Source organism: Aquarana catesbeiana, linkage group LG07, assembly GCF_042186555.1.
Source record: "Aquarana catesbeiana isolate 2022-GZ linkage group LG07, ASM4218655v1, whole genome shotgun sequence".
Classification (NCBI taxonomy): domain Eukaryota; kingdom Metazoa; phylum Chordata; class Amphibia; order Anura; family Ranidae; genus Aquarana; species Aquarana catesbeiana.
Window position 1 is genome coordinate 187,538,959 of NC_133330.1, and position 18,483 is coordinate 187,557,441.

The window sequence follows — 18,483 nt, forward strand, 5'->3', positions numbered from 1 at the left end:
ACCCCTCATTACAGCCTTATGGGCTGTCCAAAGTAACGTGGGGACTATTTAGTCTGTCATTGTGTCTAAAATAGTCCGCCAGGCGTTCAGATAGTTAGGTCAGTATTATGGTGTCTGTAAGTAGCGCGTCATTGAGTCGCTAGGTTCTGGTTGTATATGGGAGACCTATGCAAGAAAGATGGCAGGAGACCATGTGGTGGTCTGACCACGGACAAACATGTGGGTCGCTGAGGTGGAGTTTGCGAGTAGGGAGGGAGTGCAGAAATATAGTCCAGGTGAGAGTAGCTGTCATGAGGGTAAGAGTAAAAAGTTTATTCCCGAGAGCCTACATTGTGAGCCCTCCAGGCATCTATCAGTTGATAGGACTTTAGGAAGTGCTGAAGGGATTTGGGGAAGGCATTAGAAGAGGAACCCATGCTAGTTCTATCCATTACAAAGTGGGCAACTAAGTTGAAGTCCCCCCCGATAAGTACATGGGGCTAGTGAAACTTATCTAGGACCTGAAAAAAATTCTTTAAAAAAGTGGCTTGAGATGCATTAGGAGAGTATACTGAGGCCAAAGTTATCAGTTTATCCTGTATAGATCCTTTAACAAAACAACTCTGCGGGTCTTTGTAGATCCGCTGAGCCTGAAACATCACAGAATTTTTAATGAGGATCGCCGCCCCCCTAGACCTGGACTCGAAGGTAGAAAAGTAACATTGTTTGAACGATTTGTCTATATAGGATGGGTGGTTACTGGTGGAAAAATGCGTCTCCTGCAGAAGGAGGATGTCAGCACCCACTGATTTATACGCCCTAAAGGCTTTTCTCCTTTTGTGAGGTGAGTTAAACCCCTTAATGTTGTGGGTGATTACTTTAAGACCCATGGTAGGGTATAAACGGGAGATTGAAGAATCGTGGAGAGTCCAGGCCGAGAGGGGAGCCCACACCACAGCACACAAAACCCTTAAGACTACATAGCATAAGTGTAATGAATATATACGAGGTGTCTCCCTGTTTGACAGACATATCTGGTGCAATATCGGCATTTGAATCACAATTGTGGAAAAATATCAAGGTGAGTGGTCTAATAAAGTAAAAAAAAGTGGAAAAATCAGCAACTTTGAAACTGGGCCAAAAATGGCAATGCATAGTCTTGGGGAGTTAGGGGGGAAGACCTCCAGCTGACCCAAAGATCAATGTCAGTGTGGACCAAGGGGTCCGGTACTCTAAATCCGTGGGTCAATGAAATCAGCACATACCTTATGCCATTGTGCACAAGAACCTGTGGGGTCCCACCAACCCGGACATCACCGAGCAGATGGGGGGCCGACGAGCCCCAACGGGAGTAAAGCAGGGGGACAAACAAGCGGACGCAACCAGGAAATCAGCTCGGAGCCTGGAGAGATAGCTGTGAAGCATGGCGGGAGTTCTCCTTTAAACTGAACCTTGAGTAAACATAAATCAAAAAATCAAATAGAGGGAGAGAAATAAGCAAAAACAAAGTTAGTCGCAAAGTTAATTCCAGCAATCTGTCCTGGGAGGTGGGGTGGCCCAAATGGCTGAATGGCGAGGAGTGGACGGCATCCTGGGTAAGGCCTCTGCATCCAGGAGGCCGAGTTTCGCCAATAGTTCCTTGCCCTCAGTGAGTGTGGTGACATTGTAGGTCCTGCCATTGTGGGGACTTGAAGTTTAAATGGGAATCCCCAACAATATCGGAGGCTAGCAGACTGGAGGACTGACGTGACTTCTTTCATCTTCCTGCATATGTCCAGGGTGGTAGGGGAGATATCCTGGTATATTTGAATTGGAATGCCCTCCAAATGCAAGTTAGGGGTGTTTCTTAATGCCCGAAGGATATCCTCTTTTGATTAGGAAGTCCTTGAGACATAGCACTATGTCCCTGTGGGGCTTCTCAGGAGGGGGGTGGATGCAGGGCTCTGTGGATCCTGTCACAGGATAATGCTGAGAGCGGACATTCAGGTAGGAGCAACTGAAACAGCTTCTGGATAGTGGGCAGCAGGTCAGTCACAGACTCGGGGACCCCCCGTACCCGAAGATTGTTTCGTCTGTTCCTGTTGTCCAGGTCCTCAATGTGGGCTTGGAGTTGCAGGACCGTCTCTGAAAGGGAATCTTGCTCCTTTCTGAGATCTGAACAGACCAGTGTAAGCTCATCATGTTTCGTTTCTAATAAGTCAGTTCTGCTGCCCAGGGCTGCAATCTCCAGGGATAAGGTGTTAGTGGATTTGTGCAGCTCTGATTGAAACTTTTGAACTATTTTGTTATACTTCAGGGTGAGACTCTCATCTAAGTCTGCCTTAGTGAGTTGCAGAGAATATTCACATTCCCCCAGGGAGTGTGCTGGTGAGGAGGCTGCAGCCTGTGGAAGTGCCTGAGTCTGCTTCTTCCGGGCGCCATCTTGGGTCATCATGCTGTGTTCCCTTATTCTCAGTAAGTATGAGATGAGGGACTTTTGGGCCGGTTTACTGCGGCGATTTTTGGGTCCCGGCATGCGCCGAGTGTTCCTGTCATGGGTGCAGGGAAAAATCGGAGGTACAAATTGTGTTTTTAGCCCTGGGGAAGTGCCGTTCGTCTCCGCTGCTCACGGAGCTCTCAGCCTCTTGCTTCCTTCCTGATCCGCACCGCGCATGCGCCCCCCATTTACTGTTTTTCAAATGTTTTCGAAATAATACTAACTGTACATTTAATTACACAGCATAATGCATATTATGTATGGCCTCTCTATTGTAGATACAATGTGAGCTATATTGGCTTCAGGTCTGTTTTTTTTGTCTAGTAAGTGGTAAACCCAAATGTACATTCAGATAAATGTGATGTTATATACAGCAATAATAATATATTTTACATTAGGATAGTTTTATTTTAATGACCTTTGTTATGTCCTACGTAAATCTTTCTTGCAGAGTCAAAATGTCCTCCTATACCCTCACCCTCAAATGCTCAAGTGATAAATCCAAAGGCTGAATATTTTAATGGAAATGAGATAGAGGTGAAGTGTGATCCTGGATATCAGTTGTATGGTTCAGAAAAAGGTCTATGTAAAGATGGAAAATGGCAGTCCCCCCCTTGGTGCATCGGTAAGTCTTAATTTCTAATTTGTTTGGCATATTTCAATAAAAATTAGAAAAAGTTATCTTTCAGTAGATCTTCCAGTGTCAGGGACACCAACAGCAAAGTCTCTGTGTGAGTCGGCATGCCTGCACACCTGTAACCATTAAGAGCAGATCTCACTCATTTTGCATTTTAAATGATATTAGAGAAAATACAGCAAGAGGAGTGGAAAAAACCCAGAATGAGTGGAAAAACCCCAAAATTCATAAAATTAGCTATAGCTGGGAGAGCTTGCTGCTGGAGTCCCCAGGATTAGGGGGAGGGAGTTTTAAGGGCTCATTCCCATGTGTGTCAATACCATGTGTTTTTTTTTTTTTTTTAACTCTTTATTACAAAATTTTTACTTACAAATTGTTTAACACAGTTTACATTATCATTTCTCTATCTTTTCTTCCACAAATTTTGATTTCAATATATTTATTGAGGTTTTATACAAACATAGAACAAAGCATTAATGTACAAGTTTCATATGTTAGACACTATGAAGTGGTCATAATTCTAACAATTCATGCTGCGATAATTAACAGGTTAAAGGCATGTAAATGAACAGACTTGAATTCAAAACCAGCTAGATATGGGAGGTGATCCTCCATTCCCTCATCACCCCAAGTGGGTTCAAGCTGTGATGGGGAGGGAGAGATAGACTGCTTCTTGTTTACATCACAGCCGATTAAGAAGACTATAGGCAGAGAGCTAATTGTCTGATGCCTTATGTAGGTGCTGAGTTAACATTAACAATATTAAACTGAGGACAAGGATAACAGATGTTGCCTCCATTTCTGTAACGCTGTAGGTAGTCTACATATATCAGTGTGTTCCCTATGGTGATGCCACGTGAATGCAAAGAGTAAGTGGTCAGAATATCATAGTCATTATATATCTTACATTAATCTATTAATTTGTCTTATCGTGCGTATCTTTATACCAGATGGACCATTGGGACCATTCAGCTTGCGTTTTACTGAGACGGCCTTTGCTTGACGCAAATAAACATTCATAAGTACAGTGCAATTGAGTAGTAGTTATGACTTCTGAGCAAGAAGGGCTCAGTTTAGAATGCCAGTTGCGTGTGATGATCAGTTTAGCTGCTAGTAGTATGTGAGTAATTATACCTCTGAGTGCGTAGGGGAATTTCTCAATGCCTAGGTTTAATATTGCGAGTTCTGGAGATGGACTTATGTGAATGTGGGTGACATTTTGAATGAGTTTGAAAACTTCGGCCCAGTATTGGGTTAGGAGTCTACAAGACCATAGAACATGTAAAAGTGAGCCGTGGGAGCCGCATTCTCTCCAACACAGTTGTGATTTAGAGGGGTCTATTATGTGCAGAATATGTGGAGTTCGATACCATCTGAAGGCAATCTTATATGATAGTTCCCATAGATTTGCTGATTTAGTTGTCTTGTATGGTGCATTTAAGGCCTCTCTCCATTGCTCTTCTGAGAATTGTGTTCCCAGTTCACATTCCCATTTATTTTGGGGTTGGGTTTTAGTGAAGAATGTTTTATTTTTTAACGTTTGGTAGAAAAGTGATATACCTTTAATATGTGGACTCTCCTCAAACCAATATTTCAATAGTTGATTAGGGAAAAATTTGAATATGGCAGGTGAATGGATTAGGCAGTGGGTGATTCTAAGGTATTGATAATATTCTTTATTAGGAAGGTTGAACTCCTTCTGAAGTGTGGGGAAGGATTTAAGTTTTCCGGATGTATACAGGTCTGACGCTAAGGTGATGCCTCTCATTGTCCATGCTGAGATGTTGCTATCAGGTGTTAGAAGGGAGATCGTATGTAGTGGGATGGGGATTGAGTTCAGAGATCCCCTGTGTGGTGATTTCAAGAAATTTGATCGATCAATTATCTACTGGTTGTGCCACATCCTAAATTTCGAATTTAAAGCAAGAGAAATTCCCCTGGCGGACTTTAAAGGCACATTTAAGAAAATATTTAGAAAGGTATGTAAAGTAGGTAACAGTTTATTAATTACAAAAAATAATCAAGTAAGTCACATAATCACATAGTTAAAAACAAGGAATGCAGTTCCATAAATACAAAGATTAATGATACCAATACATTTGCACCCGACGCGTTTCGGAGTTGCTTATGCCTCCTTCTTCAGGGGTGATTGTAGGGTTTGCAACAAGAATTTTCTATATGGGAAATAGTATGTATAACATAAACATGGTGAGTGCACAGTGAAAAGATCATAAGGACAAAATCTATAGTTATATGAATCTGTATGTATACACACATACATTTTTCTGTTTACACTTACATTGGTATCTATGGATATAGATTATGCATTCCAAGACGAGTTTAAAAGAAACATAGAAGTATTGACGTACTGCCCATCGGACGCGTTCCCTGGTCGTAATGTGTAGAGCTTTAGTAAAGTATAACAGCAGTATTCACAAAGCCACTGTCGAGGTGGAGATAGGAAGGTATGGATATGTAAGATGGTTTTGTTCTTCCTTCCAATGGGAAGGAGGGCCCAATGTTAACGGGCGTATGGCAGTTTAGATCTGAGATCACACTGGGGCCAAATGTGTATCCTGTAAATCATGAAGATATATATATATATATATAAGGATGTGCGTACATATGGATAGCCAAAGTAATGCATGGAAAATCCAAAAAGTGTGTCCTACCTGGTCCGCCTAAAATTATAAAGAACAGTAATTGATGGTGAGTGTGGATCAAGTGTGGTCCAAGTAGCTGGAAGGTCAACATGAAAATAAGAGGTAAATTAGAACCCTGATTTGTGAAAAACAGGGGGGGAAAAAGAAAAGAGAAGGGGAGAGGGGGAGGGGGAGGGGGAAATGAGGGAGGGGGGGAAGAAAAGGGGGGGGCGGGGGAAAAAAGGAGGGGGGGGGGAAAGGAGGGGGGGGGGGAAAGAGGAGGGGGGGAGATAGAAAGGAGGGAAGGGAAAGAAAAAAGAAGGAGAATAAGAAAGGGGGAAGAAAAAGAAACAGAAAGAAAGGATGGTAAGTAAAAAGACAGAAAAAAGAAAAAAGAAAAAATGTAGGGCATCCAAGTAGCATGAATGGCTAATAGTTTCAATGAAAGAGATTAGATCATTGGATGTATTATAAGAGAAAAGAGTAAACCCCAGAACATAGCAGATAGCGAATGAAGCAAGTGAAGCATGACGGACAACAAGCAGGATTTACAGCCAATAGTTACAACATAAAAATCCATGTCAATAAATATGTGGTGGGTTACTAACCAAGTGTTACAGCACCTCACACCGAAAGCGTCCTGTCAGCAGCAGATGACGCCTGGTGTGGGCTAAAGCCGGATATATAAAGCCCTCCCCACCTATCAGCTGTTGATGGAAGAGCTACAACAGCTGATTGTGGTGAGGGAGGGGCGGAACCACTATGACTGGCCCCCCGGGTGGAGCGCGCGCCGCCAGGCACCCACAGCGCATGCGGACGCATACGTCGTGAGGCGTGGCCACGCCTACTGCACCCGCCGGCACGTCTAGCTTCCCCGGCGGACTGCGCATGTCCGTTGGGGTCGCAAGATGGAGGACAGATGATTCTGTACCTCACACAGCGCCACCATGAGTCCAAACTTCGCTCAGGCGGCTCTTTTCGTGCCGGGCGGATCACAGATCGTGGTATAGGACCAATAAGAGAAAAGCATATGTTATATGCAGCTAAATAGAGAATATAGTGCCGAATCTTGTTGCTATAGCAGGGAAACAGGGCCGATGGACAGTGCAATACAGGTTAGGAGGGCAATCTGATGGAGGAAAACATAACAAAACAATAATCACATACAGATATTGAGAGTATAATTCGGGGGCATGTTATACAAATAAAGTGACATAAAATATATATGCATATCGTTTAGACATCAATAGCCTTAAGTATCATACAGTATACAGGATAGAAAGCAACATTTCAATACATGACATAGAGTGGCATTTCAATATGTGTGGTGATTTGAGCGTTAGATGTTGGAAGGCTGCCCTTGATGCTAATACAGTAGGGGATAAAAGCGTGTCTTTCTTGTGCTTGTGAAGCGTGCTAATGATCCAGCTATGTAAGTTTCCCCCTGGGACTTGTATGCTTTCTAAGTTCTTCCATGAATTTTGTATGTTGGGCGTAAACCATATTTTTAGCTGTGCTAATATTGTTGCTAGGTAGTAGTCCCTGAGGTCAGGAAGACCCATGCCTCCAGCTGATTTATGTTTAATGAGCTTAGAGTGTGAACATCTTGCTTTTTTGCCCTGCCAGATAAAGTGGTTTAAAATTGTTTGCAGTTTACGGAAATATGATGTGGGAATCGGAATAGGTAGGTTACGAAAGAGGTATAATAGCTGTGGAAGCTTAAGCATCTTGAAGGATGCCAATCTTCCTAACCATGAGAGTGTAAATTTGGCAAGGTGTGCTAATTCGGATTGTAGAGAGTGGAGGAAGGGGATGAAGTTTTCTTGGAATAGGAATTGAGGATTAGCTGTGAGTTGTATTCCTAAGTATTTAATAGATTTGTCTGCCCAGAGGAATGGGAAACGGTCAGTGAGGATCTCTTGGGTGGTAGGGGGAATATTAAGTCCTAGAATGTGGGATTTGGACTCGTTGACCTTGTAATAGGAGATGGAGCCAAACTCCTGTAGAGTCGAGTACACCGCTTCTAGTGATGATTGTGGGTCGGACAACATCAGAATTACGTCGTCCGCAAATAGGTTGATTTTATGTTCTTCAGTGCCTATTTTTATTCCTACTATGTTTAAATGGGAGCGGATCTTGTGGGCTAACGGTTCCATAAGGAGGTTGAATATCAGTGGAGAAAGGGGACAACCTTGGCGTGTCCCATTTGATATAGGAAAGGTGGAGGAGAGCATTGCCATACAGTAAACCTGAACAGAGGGCTGGGAGTAGAGAGCCATTATAGCAGATAATATGTGACCTTGGAATCCAAATTTCTGTAATGTCTGTTGGAGGTATGACCAGTGTATCCTGTCAAATGCCTTCTCTGCATCTAGAGCCAGAAGCAGAGAAGGCACTTTTCGAAGTTTGGTGTGGTGTATGATATTGATTATATGCCTTGTGGCGTCTACCGTTTGTCTCCCTTTCGTGAACCCGGATTGGTCCTGGTGAATTAACGCAGGAAGGATGTCAATAATCCTGCTTGCTATTACTTTGGCAAAAAGTTTCAGATCGTGGTTCAATAGTGATATGGGGCGGAAATTTTGAGGGGAAGAGGCTTCCTTACCAGGTTTAGGCAGTGTGATAATTAAAGTTTTAAGCATATTCTCAGGGAGAGAAGAAGAGATCGCAGCTGCATTGAATATCGAGGCAAGGGGATCTATTAGAATAGGGGTAAATTGTTTATAGTATTCGGCAACAAAGCCATCAGGCCCTGGTGTTTTGTTGTTCAGAAGGAGTTTGATAGCTTTTGCTATTTCTTGGGTGGTGAATGGGGAGTTCAGAGTTTCAAGTTGTGGAGCGGATAAAGTGGGTAACTCAATAGATTGGAGAAAAGATGATATGTCTGAAGGTGTGGGTTGTTTAGTGTTGGGGTCTTCTTTCAGATTGTACAGGGAACTGTAATATGCGCTAAACGCATTCGCTATATTTTGAGGGTTAATCAATTTTTCCCTAGTGAATGGGTGGTACAAAAAGGGGATGGATGTTTTAGTGCGTCGCCCTTTAATTTGCTTGGACAAAAGTTTGCCCGCTTTATTACCAGTGGCATATAGGGTGGATTTAAGGCATCTGTGATTGAATTCAAATTGCTCCAATAATAAGGAGCGGAGTTCTAAACGGAGTTGGCCCAATTTAGTTTTAAAATGATCGTTTGCTTTTTGTTTGTTTAAAGAGTCGAGAACATTAATTTCTTTAACGAGGTCATCTATGCGCTGCGATCTCTTTCTCTTAGCCCTAGAGCTTAGCTGAATAAAAATACCCCGCATATAGGCCTTATGGGCCTCCCATACTGTAGCTGGGTTTGAAACTGAGTCCTTGTTGATGTTGAAGAACTGCTCCAAATGATCTTTTAGAATGGCACAGTAGGGGTCTTTTTGGAGGATGTTAGTGTTCATACGCCATAGGAAGGTCGGTGAGTGGTGGGACGAGTCCGTGAGGGTGATGCTCACTGGAGAATGGTCTGACCAAGTTATCGAATGAATGTGAGAAGCTGAGATTTTTTGGAGCGTCCACTGATCGGTAAAGAATAAGTCAATTCTGGAATATGAATTGTGACACGGTGAGAAGAAGGTGAAGTCGCGTTCTGACGCGTGCTGGCATCTCCAGATATCCTGCAATTGAAATTCTTTCAGAAGAGGGCCCAAGGAGAGATTACAACGCCTGGATGTGGTTGAGGAGTCCAATTCGAAATCCGGAGTCAAGTTAAAGTCTCCACACCAGAGAAGAGCACCTTTTTGAACAGTGTCAATTTTATGTTTGAGTTTCCTTAGGAACTTGATTTGGTGGACATTCGGCGCATATACATTTACTAAAGTGAACAAGGCGTTGTTGAGGGAACACACTAGTATGATGAACCGGCCATTGTGGTCCAATACCTTGTTGTGCAGCTCAAATTTTATAGCGGAGTTAACTGCAGTTAGGACCCCTCTTTTCTTGGAGTTTGAACTTGCCGTGAAAATGTGCGGGTATTGGCTGTTGGAGCAGTTAGGTGGAGCTTTGTCTTTGAAGTGTGTCTCCTGAACACACAAAATGTCGCAGTGAGATTCTTTCGCCAGTTTCCAGAGGGAAGATCTTTTTGCTGGATGGTTAAGTCCTTTAGCATTAATCGTCAGGAATTTGATAGACATTCTGAATGTGGATGAGACGAAAATTCCAAAGAGACCTGAGTTGTTAGCTTGGAGGGAGTATTGGGGAAGTTGTCTACAAGTGTTAGCACTGTAGTACCTACGCCCTTAGGAAAGTTGTGTAATGCGGAAGACCAGAGATGGTGGGCAACAACAATAACACAAAACCAAAACGAAACAAAAAAAGAACACCAAAAATAGAAAATTATGTAAATCTTTAGATGAGAAAATGGTTGACTGTGCGCCAAGTGGCCGTGCAGACGGCCTTGCAGGAAAGTGCTGTGCACTTACTTGGCTAACTTGTGGGGAAAAAGTTCAAGTGGCCTAGTCAGAGCTCTGCAGCTGACCGGGACATAACTGCTAGCTTAGTAGGACCCCGTTTAGTGGCTGGAAGAGTAGCGGGAACGCTGCGGCAGTTGGGCGTCAAGCTGTGGGATAGGGGCCATGCGGTTTTCAGATGGTGCGTTTGTATTGTCAGGGATTATTCCCCAGGAGCGGAGGTACTGCAACCCTTCATTCAGGTTAGTAGCTGTGAATTTGGCTCCTTTGAAAGTGATCAAAAGCTTAGCTGGGTTTATCCATTTGTACGGCAGATTGTGGTTTCTCAAGGCTTTGGTGACTGTATTAAGTTCTCTGCGCAGTTGGAGGGTATATTGTGATAGGTCGGCAAATATTTGGAGGTGCGAGTATGGCTCGGGTAGAGATTTTTCGCTTCTGGATGCCCTCATAAGTTGTTCCTTGACATGGTAAAAGTGTATACGTAAGATCACATCCCGTGGTATGGTATCAGGTAGGGAAGGCGGTTTCGGCAGGCGGTGGATGCGATCAATCACCATTTCCATATTTTTAAGGTCAGGTAAAACTGCTTTGAAAAGCCCTTTTGCATAACTTGGTAGCTCGTGGGGCTGCACTGATTCTGCTATTCCTCTAATTTTTATATTGTTGCGACGTGACCTGTCCTCCAGGTCCGCCATTTTGCGCTTGATCCAAGCGCGGTCCTCGAGATTCTCCTCATGTGCATCAACGAGGTCGTTTACAGTCGATGCAAAACCCCCTAGTTGATTCTCAATTTGGGACACTCTGCCTGAGACTGAGGATATATCAGCGTGTAGACGCTGCATAATGGATAACATGTCTGACTGCATAGAGTTCCTGAGGGTAGACAACATGTCCTTAAGTGTAGTGTCAAGAATAGGTTGATCATTTGTAGGGAAACTAGCAAATGGATCAGAAGCACTGCAGGGGTTAACAGCATGTGTAATGCTTAGGCTCACCTCAGGTGCTGCTGTGCTGTCTGTGTCAAGCCTCATCCTTGCCTTCGCTGGGCTGCCTGTTTGTGGAGTGCCTGGATATGAGGTAGGCAAGCCTTGTTCAGGGTTAGTAAGCTCCATACAATCCTCTCCCTCCTCCCCAGTGATGCGGCCCTGTGAGGAGATATGTCGAGAGGGGAGAGATGCAAGTGCTGCAGCCGCGGCGCCATCTTGGATTCGTCCGACGGCCGGCTGAGTCATATAGGCCGTTATTTTCTGTGGGTGCCTGTCTCCCTTGCGCTTGTAGGATGTCATGCCACGCTGCTGGGGGGTAAGGAGAGTCCCAGGGTGCAGTTTCTGTCCGCAAACGAGGTCTGAGTGCGCTGGAATAGGTCGCTGAATCCCGGTCTCCACAGAGCTTTAGAAAAGCACGTCCATGTTACTCGGATGCTGGCCACGCCCCCTCTTCCACAAATTTTAACATCTATATCTATTTTCATACCCATTGACTCTTACAACTCATTCTACCCTCTCATCCATCTTATGGTCACTGATTCTTTCCCCTTTTACTGATTTTATACTATATTTTCTGGTCTTCCTGTATCTGTCGTCAAGTGTGATTTATTCCACTTTGCCCAAATCTTATCATATTTCGGTATATTTCCTCTTTGTTCATACATTATTTTCTCATGTGGTTCCACTTGGTTTACTGCTCTCACCCATTGATTTATTGTAGGTGGATTTGGCTGGATCCATTTTTCCACTATTTGTTTTCGAGCCAGGAATAATACTTCTTGCAAAAATATCCTGATATATCCACACCCCCAGCACACATAGTTCCACAGAGGCCGTAATAGGTTTATTTATGACTTTTCCTAATTTCTTGAGCACCTGTTGAAAATACCTCCCTATACATCCACACTGCCACATCACATGGATGAAATCCGCTCCTCCTTCCCCACATCTTGTACAATCTGGCGCCTGCATCCTCCCCATCCTATACAGTCTGTTTGGTGCCAAGTATGTCTGATGTATTATATTTAATTGAATTATCCTCTTATTCATTGCCGGCAATACTTTCAAATGCGAGGAGCAGATTTCATCCCAGTCCTGATCACTCATTCCCAGGATGACCCCCTGCCATCTATCCCTCATGCCCACCGGGTCTCCACTTATTTTACTCTGTAATAGGTGTAAATACAACTTAGATGTCAGTCCCTTTGGTCCTTGAGATTTTAATATGCCTATAAGGGGATATCTAGAGATTTTTAGTTCTTTTCTTCCAAACTGTTCCTGTAGTAAATGTATTAGCTGTAGGTACTTATAAAATTGTTTACTCTGGAGGTTATATTGTTTACACAGGTTCTCATATGTCAATATTACATTGTTATTATACATCTGGCCAATTGTTTTTACTTTTTTCTGTTTCCAATAATTACTATCTTCAAATATTTCTAATTTTTCGAACTTTGGATTATTCCATAATGCCGTTTCTGGTGGGATATCCTTAAACCCCGTCAGTTTTTTTACCTCCTTCCAGACTGACCTGGCCAACTTTAAAAGGGGGGTTTTTACTCCGATCTTTCTTAATTCTGCTGTTTTTAATCCTACCAGTAGATCTCCTACCTGCATCTTATTTAGCAAATATTTCTCCACCCTCGTTTCTTGTTCCCGAACTACCCAGGTTCTTAAATGTTTGAATTGCCCCGCCAGATAATATAAATATAAATCTGGTATTGCCAACCTTGCTGCATTATTAGGTCTTTGTAACGTAGAAAGCTTTAATTTACATCGCCCATTTGCCCAGATGAACCTAGTTAGCTGGGAGTTTAATTTTTTAAATATATATTTTGGTATCTTTACCTCCGAAAGCGCCATCACATAGAGACACTTCGGTAGTATAATAGATTTGATCAACTGTATTCTCCCTGCCATTGATAACGGTAGTTTTTTCCATACTCCCACTTTATTCTTTACATATTCTACCAAGGGGTCTATATTTGCCTTAAGAGCTTCTTGTGGTTCTAATGTGAAATTTATTCCTAAATATTTAAAAGTTTCCACTATTTTTAATGGGGTCTGAGGGTTCCTCTCCTTTCCTGGCCCTAATAACACTAATGCGGATTTCTGCCAGTTTATTTTAAGTCCTGATAGTATCCCATATGTTTCTATTATTTTCATTGCCTCCCCTAGTGAAATGTGTACATCCTACATGTATAATATGATGTCATCTGCATATAGTCCTATGTGTTCAATCCTATCCCCCACCCTAATCCCTTTATATATTTTGGATTGTCTAAATCTATTAACTAGTGCTTCTATTGCCAATGAGAACAATTGGGGGGACAGCGGGCACCCCTGTCTTGTTCCCCTTTGCAATTTCACTGTGGGAGACAAAATTCCGTTTATCAAGAGGTTAGAGCATGGTTGTTTATACAGTATTCTCACCCATTTTCTAAATCCTTTCCCAAACCCACTTTTTTTCAACACTGCCTGCAGGAACCCCCATTCTATGGAGTCGAATGCCTTGGCCGTATCCAACGATGCCAAGGCACTCGACTCTGGGAAGTACTCCCTCAGCTGGACCATAAGCTGAGTTCTTCTAATATTATTTGTAGTGGACTTCCCCGGCATAAATCCAGTTTGATCTTCAGATACAATGGATAAAATTACCCCATTAAGCCTCGAGCCAATATCTTTGCCAATACTTTATAATCAATATTTAACAAAAATATTGGTCTATAGGACGCACAATCTTTTCTATCTTTTTCTGGTTTTGGTATCAGTATTACTGTTGCCTCATACATGGATGAAGGCATCTCCCCCCGATCAAATGCCCCCCTATACATCTTAGTCAGTATCGGGGCAATAATTTCCACATACCGCTGGTACATTTCCAATGGGATACCATCAGGTCCCGGTCATTTGCCCTTTCCCATAGACTTAATAGCTTCCTTTACCTCCTCTACTTCAATATCTTTCTCCAGTTCCCCTTTTTGCTCTTCTGTTAGTCTCAGGAACTCCAAATCCTCTACGTATTTCTCTATCTCCTCTCCTGTGCATGTCAGTGTTGATGTATACATTTTCTCATAGTATCTATAGAAAGTTCTCCCAATGTCCTCCCCCTTCTCATCCCTCACCTCTGTTATAACCAGTGTAGATGCTTGTTGTTTTATCAGGTAGTTTACTATTTTATTGGCGTAGTATCCTTGCTCAAAGTTTTTTTGCTTTGACTGGAGCCTCTTGCATTTATTTTTGACTATTAATTGATTCTTGTATTGACGCACCGCTCCTACCCATTTTATCTGGTTCATTATTGAGGGGTTCTTAATAAACTCTGCTTCAGCCTTCTTACATACATCTTCCATTTCCTCTTCCTCTTGTCTATTAGCGCGTTTAATATATGATATTGTAGATCTTACTATCACTCTTAAATATGCTTTAAAGGTATCCCATGTTACCCCCTCCGTTATGCTGTCCCCATGGGCCTCTAGAAACATTTCTATTTGCTCCGGTATACGATCATTTGACCCAATCTGGGCTAGCCAATAGGGCTGTATTCTGTATCCCGGCCGCCTTCCTCTAGGGCCTATCTTCAACTCGTAGATCAGCCCAGAATGGTCAGACACCTCTTTAAGCATATATGTAACCAAGTGCACCATTGGGAGTATTTTCTCATTCCCCAGTGCCAGGTCTATCCTAGACATGCTCCTTCTACCTGGTGCATGCCACGAGTAGACTCTGACCCCTGGGTTTCTAATCCTCCATAGATCAAACCATCCTAGCTCCTTCAAGAAGTTTTCCAACATTTTAGACCCCTCACCTTTCCCAAGGCTTTTTTTTTCCAAATCTATCCATCTTTGGGTCCAGCCACATATTAAAATCTCCCATACATATAACATATGCCTCTGGATATTCTGACATAAATAACATTGCTTCCTTCAGTACTCCCAATGTGGCTGGAGGTGGATTATATATCCCCATAAAAACAACCGGGAGTGAGTGCACCAGGGTAAAGACAAAAACATAACACCCATCTGGGTCCCCCCTTACCCTGATGCACTCCCACGCCACCGATCGATGCACCATTAGAGAGACCCCTCTTGAAAAAGTTGTGTGACATGAGTGGTAAGACCATTGTATCCATGTTTTTTTTTCAAGTAATCAAGTCTCTCGTTAACCATATGTGTTTCTTGAATACAGATTATTTTGCCCTGAGTTTTCCCAACTTCTGTAAATACCTGTGCTCGTTTTACTCACGTACCCATACCCCTCACATTCCAAGACAAAAAAGTACAATTACTAGTCATTTCTACCCATGCTTAATCATTCTTTTTTACCAGGAAGCCTGACCTCTACTTCTCCTCTTTTCCCTTAGTAACCATATTTTCATTTTCCCTCCATTCATCCATTCATACATGCAACACATCCTTAATTTTAGGGCATTACCGACATATTACATCTGCTTTTATACAGGTAATTCATCTTGTTTCAGCCTGTCTACTCCTTAGCCCCCCCCTCCATAAAAAAAAGAAAAGAGGGGTGCACTTATTAATATACCCCTCCCTATCACTAGGGAAGGCGGGAGGGGGAGGGAAAAGGAGAGAGAGAGAGGAAAAAAAAAAAGAAAAAAAACCCTATAACATATTTCGATCCCCCCTCGCCTCACCCAATTTTAACCCCCATACACCCCCCCCCCCCACTTCTGTGTTTCCGTGTTTAAATTTATTTATATGAATATATGTGTAACTAAATATTGTTCTCCCCATTGAGTTCCCCTATCCCTTTTATCCCTATTCTTCTTTAATAACACCCTTTGTTACTCCCACCCCTCCCCCCTCCTTACTTCTATCCCGTCTATTGTGTTCACTTAATTATTAATTCCTTGGTTTAATATAACATAACATATATATATATACATATAATATAAATATAATATAACACTTCTAATATTCCCCTCAAGTGTTTGTGAATCGTGTTCCAAAAAAAACCAAAAAAACACCAGCAACGCACTTTTGCCACTCAAATATTAAAATCAAAACATCACCCTTATCCGTCCCCTTCAGGGGCACACCAACACTCCACACTCCCACTCTGTGATAAGAGGGGTTCAATACATTCTCCCGCATCTCTCCCATGTCCCCTGCTTCAAACCTCCGGCAGGGGGAGGGGGGAGAGAAAAAAAAACAAACCCCATCATTTCTCCTCTCCCTACCCCACCCCCCTCCCGCTATCAACCAAACATAGTCCTCCCCCTCTCTTCTTTCCAATATTTTTATCCCGACAGCATCTTTTTCCTTAAATTATCTCACGATTTTCCATTTCTTGTTATTTAGGTACAAGAATCTACTCTTTAACTTGCCCTGGCGTATTGAAAAACAAAGTCCTTCCTCCTTCGTCCACTCTCAACCGGGCTGGATATACCATGGAATACTCTATTCCTGCTTCTCTCAATTTCTTTTTAACCTCATAAAAGTTTGCCCGCTGCTTTTGTAACTCTAGAGAAAAGTCTGGGAATATTGACACTTTGCTGTTCTCATAATGAATCTCTCTTTTTTGTCTTGCATTCCGCAGAATTGTACCTCTGTCTCTGCAATTCAAGAGTCGCGCCAGCAGTGGTCTGGGGGGAAGCCCAGGCCTTGGTACCACTGCAGGGACCCTATGCGCCCGTTCCAACCCAAATGCCTTTGATACCTCCATATCTGGGAATGTATTTATCAACCATTTTTCAATAAAGTCCCCCGGGTTAAACCCCTCCACTTTTTCCGGAAGACCTATTATTCTAATATTATTGCGGTGCATCCGATTCTCAAAATCGTCTGTTTTCTGCTGCCATGTGCCAATCTGCTTTTCTACCGTTGCTATCTTTTTGGGTATATGAATTACTGTATCTTCCAATTGAGATATCCTATTTTCAACCTCGGCCATCCTGTCTCTAATACTTTGCATATCTTTCCTGATCAATCCAATGTCCGTTTTAATATCATCCATTTTACCTGTCAGTTCTGCGCTGCTTGCTTGGATGGCCACCATTAGTTGTCCGCTCATCTGCTCCAGTGTCAGTTTAGCTGCTTTCTCTGGCTTCTCAGCCTGGGACTGAGGTGTGCTGGTTTTCTGGGCGTCCAGTGCCGATGCTCCCCCGCTCCTTGTCTGCGGAGGGCTCCGCACGCCATCAGTTTTCTCAGTCCTCGCATACTCTTTAAGTCGGTCTGCAGCCGATTGTTTAGTACTCATCTCGCCGCCAGATTTGTTTATTTTTCTTGGGTCTCGGTAGTAGTAGATGCTAATCAGGATACTGTCGGAGACTCAGGATGAACTCAGAGCTTCCGCCGCTCACATCCGGTCGTATCAGCGGAAGTCATGCCCCCGTCCAATACCATGTGTTTATGCGGCATTTATTCAACATTTCTAAAACCTCATAACTGCCCTTCAAATGGTCAATACCTATTCCCTTTAAAACCAAACGCATATTAATTACACAGGTTCTAAGGATAATGTAATGCACATAAGGCACTAAGTGAGTTTAATTACCACAGAGTCTGTGTAATTCATATGCGTTTGGTTCTAAAGGGATGAGGTGGTAACTTTATGATGCCTCCCATGCATATTGCAATGGCACCACACAGTGCTGTTCACACAGAAGCAGTTAGCGTTGTGTCATGTTAAAAATTAAGCAGCATGTTGCTTTCATGAGGCATTGATGCTTGTCAGTCGCCTCCATTGATTTTAATGGTAATGCTCTATAATCAGACCTTAAGGCCTGTTTCACACGGGCTTCAGCTTGTGTAAGAGCAGTGTGAACAATGAACAGCAAGCTTTGACAAAACATTTGGAGAGCTTTCAGCAAGCTTTGTTGAAGCTTTTAAAGTACCATTTCTCATTGTGATGTGTTAAGATATGCAAGAACCCCGTTGTTCAGTACCTGGATTTGTTCTTTTAATTTTATTAATAAAGCATATCTAAAAATGCACTAGGCTGGTCCACCCTCTGTTTGTTTATGGTTGCTTTTAAAGTACCATCAGTTCCAGTTTGCATATGTTGAACACAAATCCTAATGGGAATGTTGATTGCCACTTTAAACAAGCTGCTAGCAGGCTTCAGCACTTCTTTAGGCTTGTTGAAAGCCTGCTGAAGCCTTCTAGAAACTCACTTAAAGTGGCAATCAACACTCCCATTAGGACGGGGTCGGCAAGCTGTTGATCGCGATTTACCAGTTGACCGTGGGGTGGCAACAGGTGGATCGTGAATACGGCTCTGCCTTCCCCCAGCCTCCACCTATCTCATGTTGACTGCAGGGTGGGAAACTGGAGGCAGCATAGTGCTGGATGGAGGGTGG

General features: G+C 42.9%; 1 protein-coding gene across 4 annotated transcripts in view; it reads left to right on the top strand.

Moving 5' to 3' along the window:
* LOC141103381 (coagulation factor XIII B chain-like) overlaps positions 1-18,483 on the top strand; it is a gene marked incomplete in the record, with an annotated part of 968,440 nt that overhangs the window by 570,077 nt on the left and 379,880 nt on the right. For all 4 annotated transcript variants that reach the window (XM_073592895.1, XM_073592894.1, XM_073592896.1 and 1 more), the window contains 1 exon segment: positions 2,907-3,080. In XM_073592895.1, the coding sequence (XP_073448996.1) occupies positions 2,907-3,080 (174 nt within the window).